The following is an 18956-nucleotide window of genomic DNA, read 5'->3' as shown; positions in this document are numbered from 1 at the left end:
GATCAAACCCACGTTGTTCGAGGGCCAACGTCAGGTATACCTATAGCAAGGGGAGGCACATTTTTTCTCTGAAGAGCCAGAGAGTAAATATTTTGCCTTTGCAGGCCACATAATCTGTTGCAACTACTCAACTCTGCCACTGTATCACAAAAGCAGCCATAAACAATACCCAAGTGAAGGAGGATGACTGTGTTCCAATACAGCTTTATTTCTGGGCACCAAAATTTGAAGTTCATGTAATTTAAATGTGTCATGAAATACTATTTTCCTTTTGATTGTTTTTCAACATTTGAAGATGTAAAAAGCATTTTTAACTCACAAGTCATACAGCACGGATTTGGCCTGTGGGCGGTAGTTAAGGTATTTTCTTAAGGGATTTTTCTCCTTTGTATATTACAAATCCTTATATTTTGTATACTATCTTTTGTCTTATCATTCCTGTTACACAATAAACTCAAGAGCCAAGGTCAAGTCATATATAGTCTCATAACTCTTTGATGATTCTCCTTTAATGCCTTGCACTGAGAAGGGATTTGATTCGTGTCTGTTGAATAAATATCTGCTTGCTTGTTACTTTTCAGTATTAATTCCTATTGAAAGAAACCCTAACTTGCAAAAATAGGATTCTTCCATGATTTCCATTTAACATATAAAGTATTATTCAACTTACTTCATCTAGGTCTCAGTATCACCATGCAACAGGACTTTCACTCATTAGGGTAAATAAAATGTTCTTTGTTCTCCCAAATTTGTCTTAAATATATACATTTTCCTGCCTTTATCCACTTACTTCAAGAACGTAAACTTACAGTTACTTCCTTATAAAAAATAGATCAATAAAAAAAATCTCTAAACTGACTTTAGATTTATTAAAAGAGGCACTAACCAGAGAAGTTTTTTTAAAAGCCATAATATCAAACCATGTAACTAACCTCCTGGGGGTTCTTTTACACCACTCAGCTCAGAAACTGCAGAAATTAACAAAAAATCTTATATAAATAGTACAGGAAATACAATGTAGATTTAAATTGGATATATGTATATGTGTATATATCTATATCTATCTATCTATCTATATATATATATACACGCACACACATATATGTAAATATTTAAGAGATCAGCAGTGGATTTTGAGCCATCACCCACCCGTAAGATACTTTAAGTGTTTCTGGAGCAGAATAACCATAAGATCTTAATCATTTGCGGCAATTAAAAGGCACTTGTAAACCATACAGGAAATGCTGCTCCCTAGAGAGTATTTTAAGGGAACAAAGAATGTTTTATACAAATGTAATAACCCAGCGATTATGACGTGAGCAATCTAAAAAAATTTCAGAGGTTAACAATATTTAATGATTAACAGGATCCTTAGAGGAAACAAGTGTCTATGGAGTTGATGGGAATTTGATTTTGCTCCCTTTAATGTTTATCCACATACACAGCATCCTTCCACACAAAAGTGTACGTATAAACCCACAAATGCTCTGAGGGTAAATAATACAGATAGATACCAAGAAGGTTCCAATTTAAGACCGGGAACCCAGATTTAGGCTCTGATGAAGAGGTGTGAGTAAAAGAAATCTGCTTTGCCTGGTGGAAGAAACCCAGGAGAGTGAGGCCAAAGACTGGCACATGGGGACCTCCCAGCAGAGTCCTACTCTTTCCCACACACGTTCCAGCTGCAGCTCCCACGCACCAGGGCTCAGAAGCCCCTCCTTTCTTAGGTTAGCTGGTAGGCAAGTAAGCAGTCAGCAAAAGCAGGTACCAAAAGTACTTCAATATTTGATCTGAATTCCACGCTACTGAAATTTCCTGAAAGCACTACAGTTGTTCCATTCTTTGAGACATTTTGTGATGGGGAATTGACTAGGAAATGAAAAGTTCGAGCCCAATTTAGAATGAAGACGAAAACAGAAAGAATTATCATCTCCTGGCTGGGGAGCAGGGAATTAAGTGATCATATTAGGGAAGCAGAGAAATCAGTTCTGGAGACCAGCTGACTCAGGTAGGAAACGAACTGTCAACTAGTTTTAGAGGCTGCAGAGCAAATCTCAGGGTCAGAGAGCCTATAACTCGCAAGTTTCGCTGATGAAATCATGCTCCTCTATGAACTGCCTCATGCCCCGCACTCACAATATTTAGAACACTTCTCCTACTCCTATGTCCAATACTACCCACCCTTCAAGTGCCAATTCAAATCTCATGTCCCAAATGAAGCTTCCTCTGATCCCCAATGAAATGTCACCCCTCCCTGTTTTGAACTACTTAGCTGGCATTTCGTGTAAGGTGCTCACCACTGCCTACCCTGTATTTTACATTTGTGATGGACATCCTAGCTCCCCTACTCACGCAGGTGCTCCCAAACACAGTACAGGAATCTAATTCAGCTTTCTGCTGCTCTTCGTACGTACAGGGTGCTTTGTACGTAATAAATAGCTTTTTAGTAGGTACTGACAAAATACCTACTGAATGAGTAAATAGATGGACGCATCAACCAATGTACAAGTACTTCAGAGCAACAGGAAATTGAGGAGCCGATAATCTGAAGTCAAATAAGGCAGAAGCTCCCCTCTGTAGGAGGTTCAATGTCTTACGTGACTTAAAGCTCAGCCAATTTTCCTGGCTTTATGTTTTCGCCCGCTGTATTTCTGCTTTGAGCTACTTATTACGAATGTAATTTTTTTTTTTTTTTAAACCTGGTAGCTGTGTTATTCCAGGGCCCCCATTAGAATTTTAAGTTCTGTGAGTGCGAGTCGCATCCTTCCTGCTCGCTCCTGGATCTTCAGACCCAGCTCAGCATCTTCACATGGCAAGTGCTCAACCAACACTTGTTGAATAACCCCCAAAATCATTTTACATAATGCACTTGAGGAAAAACTAAAAGGTCTAATGGTTCCTTAAAATGTCCCTAATAGAGAAGCCACAAAAATGAAATACAGATGAATGTCAACACCGAAAACTCCTAGTGATTTCATCTTCTAGTTTTCAAGTTACAGTAATCCTTACAATTCAATTAAAAAGCAGCATTTGGACTTTTGACTAAATAGAATTCAAACACTAAAAACAAACTCATCTTCCAGGTTGCGTGAGGACTCAGAGCTCACACAACATACTGGCCATAGCTCAGTTTCCTGAACTATCATTTTCCTTAAAGGAAAAGATCAGCCCCCAAGTCCTGTGCTGTGGTTCTTTTCTTTCACATTGATTGTGTTATTACAACTATCTACAGAGGAGGTTAGTAAAGCAGTCATTTCTGAAAAATTGATTATTGAGCCCAGTGAGACTAATATGTAAGGGTTATTAATTGTATGAAGTAATGCCAGTTTTTACTTGGTAACAATAACTAATCTCCAGAAGCCTGTTTCTTAGGTTATGGTCTGCCATGCAGCCACTAGGCATCAGACCCCAAATGTTCATGGAAAGGCAGGTTTCTGGTTAGCCCTAAAAACAAAACAGAACCAGAAATAATAATAATACTACCTTCAAATGTGTGTTTTCATTAGCCAAAAAAATGTATACAACTGTCTGAACAAAAAGTATAGCATTTTCTACAAAACGGTGAATAAATGTAAAACACAGATGTATAGGGGTTAAGAGTCCAGACTTAAATAAATAAACAAAGATCACAACATGTACAAAGAGAGACCACAGGACGGTGAACCCCCAAGTACTCATCACCCAGCTTCAGCAAGTGCCAACTCGTGGCCAGCCTTGTTTCCTCCACACCCTGCCCACTTTCCCCCGACCCACTGTGGATTATTGTGAAGTGAATCCTGGCTTCATATAATTTCCTTTACTATAACTATTTCAACACTTCAAAGGGCACAGACTTTGAGTCAGACAGACTAGGCGTCTAGTCCAGGCTCCGCCAACTCCTAGCTGGGTAACCCTGGGCAAGTAGAGTGAACTTCCTTGAGCTTGTCTTCTATCTGCAAAATGGAGACAGAAATCCCGACTTCTCAGGAAGACAGTGTGGATGAAATGAGGAACTGAGCCTAGCGCTGGCACACGGAAAGGAGTCAACAGGGCGCTGCAGCTAGAATGCCTACTGTGCTAGCACGTTAAGGCAGGACTCTCTCTGACTCACTTCCAATAAGGCTCACAAAGGACAAAAGAGATATCGAGTGTTCCCATATAGTAACAAGACATGCTAAAACCCTCTGTGCTAAGCTTGTAGAGACACTAACCAAAAACTGATTTATGACCCCTTAGAACAATATTCACCTCTGGGAATTTAAGTGTAAAGAGGTCCAGAAAGTCTCTTCGGATAAGGTCGCTGGAGCGCTATGGGGTTTCTACCAGCACTCAGGAGGGAGAGGAGAAGGTACTTTCCTACCACCTTAAACCCCCAAGAGAAAGGGGGTTTTGTGGGGGAACCCTGAAGAACGTAACCTACCTGGCCCAGAAGCTGTGGGGATATAAAGCCTGGTGTCTGACCCGAACCTGATCACAGGCCCCCAGGGAGAAGCAGGAAGGAACAGCCCACGGCCGAGTGGAGGGCAGCTCTGGAAGCAAGCAGTGCTGTGCAGCAGGGCAACGGGCCCCTCGCCACTGCTGGCTTCCCAACCTGACGCAGGCCCGAGCTGGGGAAGGCAAGATTTATTTTTTTAATCAAGTTCAAAGGAAACACTTTGAGTACTGAAATCAGACTCCTCTTATAATCTAAAGCAATAGAAAAAGTTACAGAATATCATATATTATAGGATATACGTGTGTGATGTGATATTTATAGGATACATATTCCATCCAGAAACAATCAAAGAAAGACTCCACAGAATGAGCTCAAAGGGGGGAACGGGGAGAAAAAATTAAGTTTTTCCCCTTTTACCCCTTGAAGTTTAGCCCTTTCAATCTAACAGTTACATTATATGTTCAACAGCGGCACAAGAGTATAAAAGAAGAGTAAAGAATCCCTTTAGAAAGCTGAATGAAACGTAGACAGGAGTACAAACGGTAAGTTGTATAAACAACGTATAATCAAATACTAAACTATGTCACTTCTAAAGAGAATAAAATTTCTTAAAACATATTAGAAAAGCTGCTCTCTTTTGATTCCTTTTGTTCATTGATTTTTCAGTGAGTAACAGCACCTAAGTGATGCTTCCATGAAGGATTCTTCCCACTCTTCCCCAAAGAATGGAACAAGGAGGAGGAAGTGAAAATTGCTAGAGACAGGAACAGATAGAAAAATGGGGATGATCATGTGCCCCAAGAATATCAATTCAGGGAGAGCAATTCCACATGCAAGGCCCTATGTTAAGCACTAAAATAACACTTACAGGGACAAAGTAGGTTTTCTGGCCTTGCGGGAATTTGAGCGAGACATACGGTAACGATGAGAGATGAATGTACAGTCTTCCGGGGTGGGGAAGGTACAGCAGAGAGAATGTAAAATTGAAAATAGCCAAAGGCCCAGTAAAGAATCTTTGTAAAGGCCTCTGTGAAGTCACGAAAAGCAAATTCATGGCTGTTTAAAAACTTAGCTCTCAGTCAATCTTCTGTGGATTCTGACACCAGCCTTCCTTCATTGGTTCTGGAAGCGTGTTTCACTTGAGGTTGGTATTTCTTCTGGGGCAAGACTTATTTATTACTTTCAACTATGGAAGCACTATACTGACCTTTATAATAAAAGTGTGATCACTCTTCTGAATTATAAGTAGGCACGAATTCATTCTTGGAAAACATTAAAAGCTAAACCAGAGCTACCTGCACTTAAATTATAAGGTGTCTAAACAACTGAGACTCTTCCATGGCATTAAAGGCATCCCAGTGTCACCCACCTGTATGAACAAAGGTTTCAATCCTCATCCAGAACTTGCCATCCCCTTAGCTTATGGTGTGAACTCTAGACAATCCAGCTCTCTGTTTCAGCACTAACGAGCCACAACCTAAATTAGCCACAGAACATACTGTGCATGATTTATAGAGGGTTGGTATTCATTTTCAGCGTGCTACCTCAGGTTTTTCTGTTGCTATTACAACACAGCTGATAAGCCTATTTTTTGTCAGATAGATAATGATGGAAAGTTAAGTCTAAAGTTTCAATTTCAACATACTAAAACTCTGAGTAATTGACTACAGTGTAAGTCAAGGCAATCAAATTTATTTTTGGTTATGAATCACAGCACTGCTTACTTTTCAAATAAAAATGCAGAGAACTAGATTATTTCCCAGAATGAAAAGTAACTAGTAAGAGGGTGTGTGTGCACGCGTGTGTGTGCACGCACACGCACATGGGGGTTTCGCCAGTTTTCCATCTCGAAGCCACGATATAACAAGATAATCACCACCTGCATTCTCACTGTTTAAATCTATGAATGATGCGCAGATAATCTAGCATGACTTAAACAAGAAATTAACTGTGATGTAACTCAAGTTCAACAGTCATTTACAGTAGATTAATTTTTCAAGGTAATTTTTGCAGTTCAAAAAATATCCTGGACAGAAGGCAAGAAGAAAGAACATGCAAAAACAAAAACAACCAAAGCAGTTTGTTTCCCACTGTTAAGACAGATTCCTCAAAGGTAGTAGCTCTGCTATCCTATAATCAACAATCCTTTAAAATAAAATATGGCCAGTCTGAACCAACAGGATTAATAAAAAAGTATCTTCCATTTAACCATGATTCACTTTTACAATTATTATCTACTTTGAAAGAATCTACTTCAAAGATGACTTTTTCCCCCAGAGCAAGAAGACTATAGGTTACACAGAAGTCAAAGAAAAACCGAGATAAACCTCCAGGAGGGACAAAACGTTAGAGATGTGATTCTTCCCATTAAGTCAATGAAGTCACCTAGATATAAAGGAAAGAACTTCTTCCTTTCTTTCTCCTTCTTATCCTCAAGTCTGAAAACTAAACCCCCAGAAGCATTTTTATCTAAGGACAAAGAAATAAGACTCTCGGAGGAAAAATACAAGAAACGACCATAAAGTACAGCAAGTGACTTTCGAATAAATGTGCCAGAATTAAGACATGCAAATGGATGTTGCCCCTTCAAAGTCATTACCTTGGAAACTATATACTTAATCCAATGATGCTGTTATAGGCACTTCGGAATTTGTTTCAGAGCTTAGAATTTGCCACATCCTTAAAAATAGCAAATATCTGTCTTTTCGGGTTTGATATAGCAATAGTCAAAAGTCCTCGGAGTAGCTGTGCTTTCTTTGCGAAACCTTTCCTGATCTCCCAAGTCCAGGTTCCATGCCCCCTCCTATGATCACTCTCCTTCCCCCAGCAGAGAACTTTTCACTCAATGTTGGAATTGCTTACTTACTTACCATCCGTCACCCTGGCAAAACCATAAACTTCATAGGAGCAGGGAACTTATTTATTATTATACTCACAATCCTAGAATAATGCCTAGAAAATTATAGGCACCTGAATGACACAGAAATACTGCACGTTACAATCTACTATAACACAAGATGGTTTGGAAAACTGTCTCTATTTACCCTCCCCACTCCTCTCTGAAAAGAGTACCATACTTCTCTGTGTGATTATACACCTATATGGAGGGACTATTACTTTATACAATACCTGGGAGGAAAAGGGGCTGGATGGGATGATTTTCATTACTTCTTTTTGTATGGGAAAAAAAAAAGCAAAAATCATGATTATATCCTCACAGACTAAAAGTGTTTAACTTTTCACTCTCAAATTTGCAAGCATAATAACATCTTACCTAGTTGCAACACCTTTATAGTGTCTCTGTAGGCTTGCATCACCAGCTTGAAATGGCGGTAAAGTGGATAGCACAAAACTCTTCTTCCAAAAGACACCAGGATTTCATGAACATTAGTCCAAGTCTGTGAAGTATCATTTAAATGAGTAATCGTTTCCATATTACACAAAACAAAAGCACACAATGAAATGTAAAACTATTCTCAATTAAAAACTAAGTTTGGATCAACATGAAGCCAAGTGGAAGACAAATACAAAGCCATGAAGTGAGACTCTTTCTGTAAACCTTACAATAAAATTTTTATCTCAGTCTTTGTAATTTCTCATACTTTATCAACGTATCACAAATGCTCCTTAGAAATCACATACGTAGCAGGAAAGTTTTAAAAAGTCTTTTAAGAATTACCAATATGAATGTAAAACACATGGCACTAACAAAATACAGATGCACATAAAAGACATTTCTAAATGATATATGTTTCATGTTTTTGTCTTTTAGGACCATTCGAGATAATGCAGATGAAAAATATAGAACTCTTTAGTGAAGTGTGTTCTCAGTTCCCCCTTCCCCCTCTTTTGATTTTTTGTGTTTTTTTTTGGGTTTTTTTGCTTTAGGCATGAGTAATACATGGTATTTACTTCAGTAATTTGCTTTCACTTTTCAAAGAGAAAACTACTCATTTCTGGAAAAAAGGCTTTATCCTGAATGGTAATGGTTAATGGTAATGATACCACTAACAATGCAAAACTTACCAAAAACACTAAACAAAGGCAATTTTCCACAAAATTGTTTTTTAATTCGGTTTTGATTTAAAATGCATTAAAAATGTAACCCACATATAAAAATTAAAATATAAAATTAAAAGTAAGGGAGTACATATCACTTCCATGTATTTTCATCCTTAACAAATGAGTGATCTGATTATGAATACTGAGTACCCAACAGAGGATACTTTATATCTAAAAAGGAATGATGAATTTCTAAAAAATTCTGGCAAAAAACTAAACATTTATAGAAGTTTGACAGAGCTAGTTACATGTCTGGCAATTCTAAGTTATCTCAAAAGCAATAAAAATGTCAAAATAAAATCATAAATAGGTGGATCTCTTCATGCAGACTTTTATAACTAAACTATGAAATTATCTAGTCCCCAACTACTTTGTTTTCAATATTGGAATAATCAATGCAATTATTACGAAAGCCAGCTTCTCCATTATATGCTGATTATGGAAATATGCAGAACTCAAGGGAAGTCTGGAGAACAGCACTTCTCCATCTTAAATATGCATATGAACTCCTGGAGATCTTGCTAAAGATTCTAACTCAGAGGGTCTGGAATGGGATTCTGACTCTCCATCAAGCTCCCAGCAGAGGACACGGGTCAAGCTGTTGGTTCATGGACATTCACGAATAGCAAGATTCTTTGCTAAAGTTAAGTGCTTCAGTTCCTGTTTACATGTTATCTATTATTTGAATAAAGTGATGCCATGAAACAACTTTGATTTTCCAACTTAAAATGTACACTGTCTAGGATTCAAACTGGAAAAAAAACAGAAACAAAACTAGTTGCCTTAATAGATGATGCAATGATCAACTGTTTAAATAAACACTGCTTTAAAGCTTCTGCTTTGATGGACAACAGTGTGTTCAAAACTAGTAAATTTATTTATTTTATTTTTTAAAATATTTATTTATTTATTTTGGCTGCACCGGGTCTTAGTTGCAGCATGCAGACTCTTAGCTGTGGCATGCGGACTTCGTAGTTGCGGCATACGAACTCTTAGTTGTGGCATGCATGCAGGATCTAGTTCTCTGACCAGGGATTGAACCCAGGCCCCCTGCATTGGGAGCGCGGAGTCTTACCCACTGGACCACCAGGGAAGTCCCCAAACTAGTAAATTTAAAGATAACATTCTTTGCTATATTTGGTGAGCCCTACACAACTATTTTCTACAAAATAGATATAAAAGCAATTATTACTCTATTATAAGAGTTATCAGATGTAAACATACTAAGTGTAGGACCTAGGATAAGTTATTTAAGCTATATGATCTACGTTTCCTCATCTGTAAAATACCAATAATTCTACCTCACACACTTCAATAGAAAGGAATAGGTGAAGTAATATACACAAAAGCTTTATTAGCACAGCTTCTGGTGGTAAGTGACACTTAACAGTAGTATCACCTAGGTTTTCTGCCCATCTTTGAGCTCTGAGCCCCAATATATGCTGACTTACATACATGCCTCAAACTCAACCCAACATCTTCCTGCAACGGACAGTATACCCATTCCTTCTCCAAACTTCCAAGATACCCTACAGCTGGCCTTATTAGTATACTATGATTAAAGTAAACGTAACAAATAAAATCAGTTTTATTAAAAAGATGGAAAAAAACTTTGTACAATAAAGCTATCACTTTTAAAAAGTTAAGGAATTGCTTGAATTACCCCAAATGAGCTAATAACAACAAAAAAATAACTCTGAACAAACAAAATCTAAACAACTGCAACTGACAATCATACCTCAAACCAGCAGAGTGTTGGACTCAGTTTTCTGATATTCCACGCGGATTCAACCTTTATTTGTTTTGAAGAAAAGAATAGTGACACATTAGAGGTAAAGTCATTCAAAACTAAAGCAAATATATCCACTTATTCAACTAGTATATAAATAGTATTGACATATGTAAAACCTAAGAAGCATCTATGACTGCAGGAAAATAATGGCTTTACTGATGTCAAGGAGATCAAAGGCAAGTTTCGGTCTACTTTGGAAATTTATAAAGTAAAGCTGTTGCACTGATAAGAGTACCAGAACACAAGAACACATAAGCAAGGACTTTGAAACTAAAGCAAAGCAATGCGTGCTCACTTTCTGTCCTTCTCAACTAGGTTACCTGCCTCCCAAATATGCTATAAATAATCTACCAAAAGACTCAAAGATAATGTTGAAGTGCTCTTTCTGGCACTTAGATAGCTGCTCAAGAATCTGGCCTTTCAGAGAATGCCTGTGAGAATAAGTGCATTCTAGAGAAGATTCTGAAGTTGCAAGACTTCATGATTTCAAATATGTGAATCCAAGAATCAAATCAAAAATGCGAAGTTATATCGTGCATAACTAAACACTCTCACTCATCTTCTCAAGCAATATGAAGCACTTTTTTGTCAATGAAAACATTTTCGCTGATTATGGTATTCTAAAAAGATGAGCGGAAACAAAATCCATTTTCAGTCATAGTATGCCCTTGTTACATTCATTAATATTCATTTTGGAGACAAATCCAAATCTCAAAAGTCACCTTTGAAATTTTCAGAATCCCAGCAGCAAAACGTTTGGCCCATATCAAATCCTTATCCTAACACTATGCTCATGCTATGACGGTGAGTGAGAAAAGCAGGTTAAATAATAGTATATACATTATAACCCAAAGTAAATACACATACACAACAAAAGAAGCCTAGGAGAGAAACATCACCTTGTAAGTGTGGCTACCTCCGATGGCTGAGATGACAGGAAATCTTAATTATTTTCTTCCTATGTGTACTTTTCTTTACAATGATATGAATTATTTGTGTAATTTAAAAAGAGGGAGGGGGAGGGGCATGATGGGGCAGGAGATTAACAGGTACAAACTACTATGTATAAAATAAATACAAAAAGATAGTGTACAGCACAGGGAAATATGGCCAATATTTTATAACTTGAAATGGAATAAAATGTATAAAAATACTGAATCACTATGTGGTAAACCTGAAACACTGTAAATCAACTTTTACTCCAATTGAAAAAATTTTTTAATAAAATAAATAAATGAAAAACAGGGAAGCACATGCACAGCTCAAAAATAATCCCTTGAGCAAAGACTACTATATACAGATGCAGGGACACATTAACTGGAAAGTTTTTTTGTTTTGTTTTCCAGCCTTGTTTTAAATGTATGCAATCAGTGACATAGGTGAGAAAGAAGTTAACTCTTCATTTACAAAATCAAGTGTGGTTTAAGAAGAGATACAGTATAGTCTATATTTTTTAAAAAAGATCATTTAAGAAACAACATACTTTACAAAAGGATTTACTTTTACAATAGGATTTCACCGAATACCAAAAAGATACAATCCAGGTTTTTAAAATCTGATTTACATATAATTTTTCAGAAGTACACACACTATTTAAATTGAGGGCTTCCCTGGTGGCGCAGTAGTTGAGAGTCCGCCTGCCGATGCAGGGGACGCGGGTTTGTGCCCCGGTCCGGGAAGATCCCACGTGCCGCGGAGCGGCTGGGCCCGTGAGCCATGGCCGCTGAGCCTGTGTGTCCGGAGCCTGTGCTCCGCAACGGGAGAGGCCACAATTGTGAGAGGCCCACGTACCGCAAAAAAAAAAAAAAAAATTGAGGAACACCTGCAGATAAACGTGTCACATTCCTTTCTTTATAAAATACTATACCTTACGTCTGTTAACGGACAGGTCGGAGAAAGACTAGAAATGGTTATAGTAAAGTTTACCCCTTGCCAATGTCAAGTGTCACGTAGCAACAGCCCTCTCATTTGGTCAGTTCATCTCCTAAAAGAGATGAGAGCTCAGGATATCCTTTTTCTCTACCCTCAGCTTTACTTCCATACTCTGCTATTTGGCAGAGACTAAAGCCAAGAGAGAAGAAAAAAAGACCAAATAAAAACATTATTGGTACCCATCACCAGCACACCTGTGCACCTCCGCCCAGAGCGTCACTAAGTAACTAATCACGACTGGTCTCACTCATGACATTAATACAGTTTACTCCATACAACAGTCTATGCCAACCTGCACAGACACACATGCACTTACATTCTTCTCTCCTTCGGTGACACGAGTTTCATAGCAATATGCCAGAAGGATATCAATCAAACTGTAGTACACTTGACGACAGGCTCTCTTGTCCAGCAGGTAAGATTTATTGACAAATTTCCGCAGCTGATATTTCTCTTCTTCAGAAAAAGACACTAGAATAAAATGCACTTAAAAATTAGTTCCATTACGTGCTGTAAAACCCTCATTGCACAAGATCCGTCAAAATTATAACTTGGATTACAGAAGCTGAAAAAAAAAGCTATTTAACTCTGGACATAGAAACAACTTTTTAACTAGACGTCACAGTTTTATTAAGAGTTATGTATTTGCTTAAATCCTAGTAGAGCTAAAAAAAAAAAGAAAAAATGTCTAAACAATATCTATTCCTTATTTCCAGACCCCCCCCAGCCCCTGATCTTTTCCCGCTACACTGTTCTGTACTCAAGGCAGCTAAATGACAGAGTTATTGACTCTAAGATAATTACATTTTGACAACGGAAAACATATAAAAGCTAAATGAAACACTCTGTAAATATTCATTATCTACTGTGAAAGTGCTATACAAAGAAACGGAAATATTCCCATGTATTAGTCAATTTTAAGGGCATCGCATTTTTTAAATATTATTTACACAGAGAAACAAAGTTTTACGTAAATCTGCAAATGTGACCATACCACACATATCAGACTTGTGGGAAGAGGAAGTTTCCTTTTCTCCTTTTGCTTGGCACCCTGTTTCCATCCTTATCAACTGCCTCCCCTATGTTAAAAAGATCTAGTATATATCACTTCATATTTTTCTTTACAACCAGACACAAAAATGTGTATACAAGCAAGTTGATACTGTCCCCCCCACCCAGAGAATTAGATTTTTTTTTTCCATCTAGCCTATCTCACTCAACAATACCTCTAGGAAATCCCCCCAAGTCACTTGGTACTTAGCTAATTTTGTAAAGGAGTAGAATACTCCATGGTGTAGCATGCTCTATCCAACCACTCCCCCTACTGATGGGCATTCACTCTGCTTCCAGCTTTATGTCACTGCTAATAATGCTGCAATAAATGTTATATCATATGTCACTGGATACTGGAGGCTTTAGATTTACTGGGTCAAAAAGTTTACCTGTTTTTAAGAGATACTTTATTTAAGGGCTACAACTCTCCTTTCTAATGGTCATGGATAGAAGTTCCCTTTCCTACACATATATCTTGCCCACTCCCAGCAATAAATGCTTTTTAAAAAATCATTTCCAGGGGACTTCCCTGGTGGTCCGGTGGTTAAGAATCCGCCTTCCAATGCAGGGGACGCGGGTTCGATCCCTGGTCGGGGAACTAAGATCCCACATGTCGCGTGGCAACTAAGCTCGTGGGCCACAACTACTGAGCTCGCGCGCCTCAACCACAGAGCCTGCGTGCTGCAAACTACCGAGCCCATGTGCTCTGGAGCCCGCGCGCCACAGCTAGAGAGAAGCCCATGTGCTGCGACGAAGAGACCACACGCCGCAACAAAAGATCCCACATGCCTCAATGAAGATCCTGCATGCCGCAACTAAGACCTGACACAGCCAAATAAATAAAAATCAAAAGAAATTTTAAAAATCAAAATCATTTCCAGTTTAATGGATGCGAAGTGATTGTGGTAAGAAAAATTCTAAAATGACCCCCAATGAGTCACATCATTTGAGTGTGGGCAGGACCTGCAACTTGCTTCTATTTAAAAAAATATGCCAACGGTGTTATAATTATTATGATTATGTTCCATTATCAGCAGACTGGAGCCAGAGACTCGCCTGCTGATTTTAAAGGACTAAGATGCCATGTTGTGAGAGGGCCACGTGGCAGGGAGCTGTGGGTTCCTCTAAGATCTGAGAGTGACCCCGGCTGAAAGCCAGCAAGAACACGGAGAGCCTCAGTTCTACAGCCGCAGGAATCAAATTCTGCCCACCATCATGTGAGCCTGGAAAAGGACCCTGAACTCCAGAAAGGATCATGGTTGCCAACACCTATTTTTAAAAAAAAGAAAAAGAAAAGATGGCCACAGTTGTTTATATCCTTCCAAGACCCTGAGCAGAGGACCCAGCTAAGCCATGCCTGACTCCTGACACGTGGAAACTGAGTCAAATTAGAACTGTGTTTCTGTTTTGTGGTAACGTGTCATGCAGCAAGAGGAAACTAATACAGTGACATATCATTGTTACTTCAGTTAGTATTTCTCTAACTGCTAAACTTTGAACATTATTTCATAGGTTTGTTGGCAATTTGGATTTGCTCTCTTGTAAATTACCCATGAGAATATGTCTTGCCCAGTTTTTTCTGGATGGCTTGTCAAATATTTAAGAACTCGGCTATTACGGACATCAACCCCAGTCATCTCTCCAAATCTATGGCATCTCTACTGACTTTGCTTAGGGGATCTTCTGCCATTGAATTATTTATGTTTGTGTGTAGTCCAGTATATCTATCTTTTTTTCTTCACCAGACTATGAATTTATAGCCTTTGATAAGGTTTCCCCAATCCCTGAAATTGTACATGGAGTCTCTCAGCTTTTCTTTAAGATTTACTTGTTTTCTCTTTTAAATTTAAGTCTTTAAAACGAAATTGAGTTATTTGTAGGGAGGTGGATGGACCTAGAGTCTGTCATACAGACTGAAGTAAGTCAGAAAGAGAAAAACAAATACTGTATGCTAACGCATATATATGGAATCTAAAAAAGAAATGGTACTGATGAACCTAGTTGCAGGGCAGGAATAAAGACGTAGACATACAGAATGGACTTGAGGACAAAGGGTGGGAGGGGGATGCTGGGCGAAGTGAGAGTACCATCGACATATATACACTACCGAATGTAAAACAGAGAGCTAGTGGGAAGCAGCAGCATAGCCCAGGGAGATCAGCTCGGTGCTTTGGATGATCTAGAGGGGTGGGATAGGGAGGGTGGGAGGGAGGCTCAAGAGGGACGGGATATCGGGACATGAATATGCATAGGGCTGATTCACTTTGGTGTACAACAGAAACTAACAGAGTATTGTGAAGCAATTATGCTCCAATAAAGATCTATTAAAAAATACATCAATAAAATAAAAAAATTCAAGTCTTTAATCCATCTGAAAGTTATTTTTTCAAGTTTTAAGATTTTCGTTAATTCCAGATGAAGAGATAATTGTGCCAGCACAGTCTGTTCAGTAATCCATCTTTTCCACTGTATTGAACCACCAATTTTATCAAATAAATCTGCTGCTTTTCTTGCTAAAAACTACTTCCAAGCACTTTTGGGTTTTGTCACCTGCAAATATAATATTTTTCCCCATTCCCAATAAATTACTGACAGAAGAATGAGAAGCTATTTCTTTTTACGTATCAGTCACCTTACCAAATGTTGGCTACCCAGACCAAAAAACATATTTAATAAAAGCTAATGATTTAAAAAAACACCTTTATGTCTACATTGGGAAGGCAAGCAAGTCTAAGACTGCAGTTCCTTCCAAGTTGCCTTTAATGTCTACAATTTAGGTAAGCTATCATAGAATATGTATCTTCTCAAGTTAAGAAAACATGAGCACCATCAGTTCCTCATTACTATACATAGAAAGTAAAATACGTCTTGTCTTCGAGCAAGATTTACAGAGAGAGTAACAGCTAATCACACAGATGTGCTGAGTTCCTAGTTAGTATGAGTGAAACACAGCCTACTAGTTCCTTAGAACAATTTTTAAAGAAACTTAAGCATCTAGATATATTGCTACCTCTAAACCAGAGTGTCATCGATCTCTTCCCTTGCCAAGTAATCCTTAAGTTTCCTTCCATGTCCTGTCAGACAACCACTTTCAAATCCACGTTAAAAGCTGTCCAACCCAGTCAAGGGGGGCATTCAGCTTCTAGTGCCAGTGCATATCAAAGTAATGCTAAAATAACTCGGAAGCCTTTTTCTCCAGGTTTTAGAACTGTCCATTATACACAGGTCGGGACAGGCTAAACTGCTGTATCAGACAGACCCAAAATACGGTGGTTTCAGTAAGACAGAAGTTTTTCTCTCATGCTGCTAATCGGAGCGAACGATCCAGGATGGGTGGGCATCAGAGTCTCCACCACATGACTTCCATTTATGGTCCAAGATGCTGTTCCAGGTGCTAAAATTTTCCAACCAATGGGAAAGCAGAAGAGGAGGACAAACACCTCCTTTCTAAAGACTTGATCCAGAAAGTGCACACAGCACTGCCACTCACTTCCCATCATCGAAGACTTAGTCTCATGACCACACCCAGGGGCAAGGAAGGAAAGAAACTCGGCCGCTAGCCAAGTGGGCACGAGCCCAGCTCTAACTCAAGAAGCCTCTTTTTAGAAGGGTTAACAAAAGACACGTGTCTCTGACACCTTCTCAGAGACCAAAAATTATTAAACTGCCTTTTTTAATATTCCCAAAGCACTCTCTTTATACCTAGTCAAGTCCCAGGCCCTTTCTGTCTCTGCTCAACAAAAGACTGCCCTTCTGTTCATCACAACTGGGCAAAAGCCAGAAGGAAAAGAATATGACTGATTACTCCCACATAATGGTCCCTTTTCACCTATCGTTTTCCAAACTCACTTCTGTACTCTCTTAGGAGCCTTAAGTTTAACATGGTTTCTTTTTGCTGTAAGGCTTCCTTCCAGCACTTTTTAGCAGCCTGTCCTCTGGGGGAAGAAAATCTTAAATACACTTACTTGATATTACGAGAAGCAATATTCCTTTACTCACTGAAATATATTTAGTGCCAAAACAACAACAACAAGGTTTTGACATAAAATATGTATTTTTTCCAACCATGTTAAAAACCCTATGTTTAAAAAAAAGTTTTAACTGTATTTGTACAAGCATTGCTTACATAAACAACAAATAACTATGCGAATGTATTTATTTAATTTGATGGCCAGCAATATAAAGAAATGTGTATATTTTTAAACTTAATGCAGGCGAGTGTCAAATGAAGCATTCTTTAAAGACTGACATTCAAAAAAGAAATTCATGTGACAGATCAACTGGGTGTTGAGTATTCCATTACGGAGCTCGTATGAAGATTTCTCAATTTAAAGAGAAGCTCTCAGTTCACTTTAAGTGGTCTGATGTAAGGAACCTGTAAGGAGGAACATTTCTTCACTACATGAAGAACGTATTATGTCACAAAGTATTTGAAGACCCCTAGAAGGGCTGAGACAGTATTCCTTCCCTTAGGTACAGTTTTGGAGACGTTCATTAGTTTAGCTAATAGCAAAGTGCCAGGTGTCCGTGACCACAGTATCTCACGAGAGAGAAAGCCTTTAGATCCTAGTTGGTTAATAAAGACTTCTGCTTCCATGGAAGTCTGAATCACAAGGTAAGCGTGCCCAGAACCGCTGAACGACACATCAACTCATCCACATGTTTACTCCTTACTCTTTGGTCATCACACCTGTATGTGTTCAGTGATCTGTAAAGGATGACCAGGGAACTGCGTGTTCTGATGTTACATGACCCACAAGTAAGTGCTTCCACATACCACGGGTCACTTCCCACAACCGTACACACAAGGAAGGCCAACTTGAATGTACTCTTCTGAATTCCTGAATGCTGGGCGCCCCTAACTGTCCTTTAAAACACCACCACTGGGACTTCCCTGGTGATTCAGTGGTTAAGAATCCGCCTGCCAACGTAGGAGACATGGGTTCGATCCCTGGTCCGGGAGGGTCCCACATGCCGCGGAGCAACTAAGCCCACACGCCTAGAGCCTGGGCTCCACAACAAGAGAAGCCATCGCAATGAGAAGCCCGCGCACCACAACGAAGAGTAGCCCCCACTCGCCGCAACTAGAGAAAGCCCACATGCAGCAACGAAGACTCAACGCAGCCAAAAAAAATAAATAAAAAATATATATATAAATAAAATAAAATAAAAATTTTTAATTTAAAAAAATGAAACACCACCACCTTTTTCTGTAAGCCCACACGCCTAGAGCCTGGGCTCCACAACAAGAGAAGCCATCGCAATGAGAAGCCCGCGCACCACAACGAAGAGTAGCCCCCACTCGCCGCAACTAGAGAAAGCCCACATGCAGCAACGAAGACTCAACGCAGCCAAAAAAAATAAATAAAAAATATATATATAAATAAAATAAAATAAAAATTTTTAATTTAAAAAAATGAAACACCACCACCTTTTTCTGAGTGGTTTTGAGTTCCATTTTGGCCTAAGTACTTCATTAATAATACACAGAAGTATTTAAATTCTGAAATTCAAAGAAACCAGAGATCATAAATAACAATAACAACAGCCTGGGAAATCACTAGAGAAACCAAAAGTGTGAGCTCCCCCAGGCCTTTTTTATTAGAGCTGTAAATAATATCACCCAAAGGGGATCTTGGGGAGGTTTGCACACAATCAGGTCTAACCAAGCAGCAACGCTAGAAATAAGTACAGACACGGTGC

General features: G+C 38.8%; 1 protein-coding gene across 1 annotated transcript in view; it reads right to left on the bottom strand.

Annotated features, from left to right (window-relative positions):
• SHQ1 (SHQ1, H/ACA ribonucleoprotein assembly factor) overlaps positions 1-18956 on the bottom strand; it is an 89301-nt gene that overhangs the window by 45596 nt on the left and 24749 nt on the right. The window contains 3 exon segments of the mRNA XM_024746985.1: positions 7689-7812; positions 10215-10268; positions 12517-12671. Coding sequence (XP_024602753.1) covers positions 7689-7812; positions 10215-10268; positions 12517-12671 — 333 coding nt within the window.

The sequence above is a fragment of the Neophocaena asiaeorientalis genome, unplaced genomic scaffold, assembly GCF_003031525.2.
Source record: "Neophocaena asiaeorientalis asiaeorientalis breed wild unplaced genomic scaffold, Neophocaena_asiaeorientalis_V1.1 scaffold130, whole genome shotgun sequence".
Lineage (NCBI taxonomy): Eukaryota > Metazoa > Chordata > Mammalia > Artiodactyla > Phocoenidae > Neophocaena > Neophocaena asiaeorientalis.
Note: the sequence above shows the minus strand (reverse complement) of the source record. Positions and strands in the feature narration are given on the sequence as shown.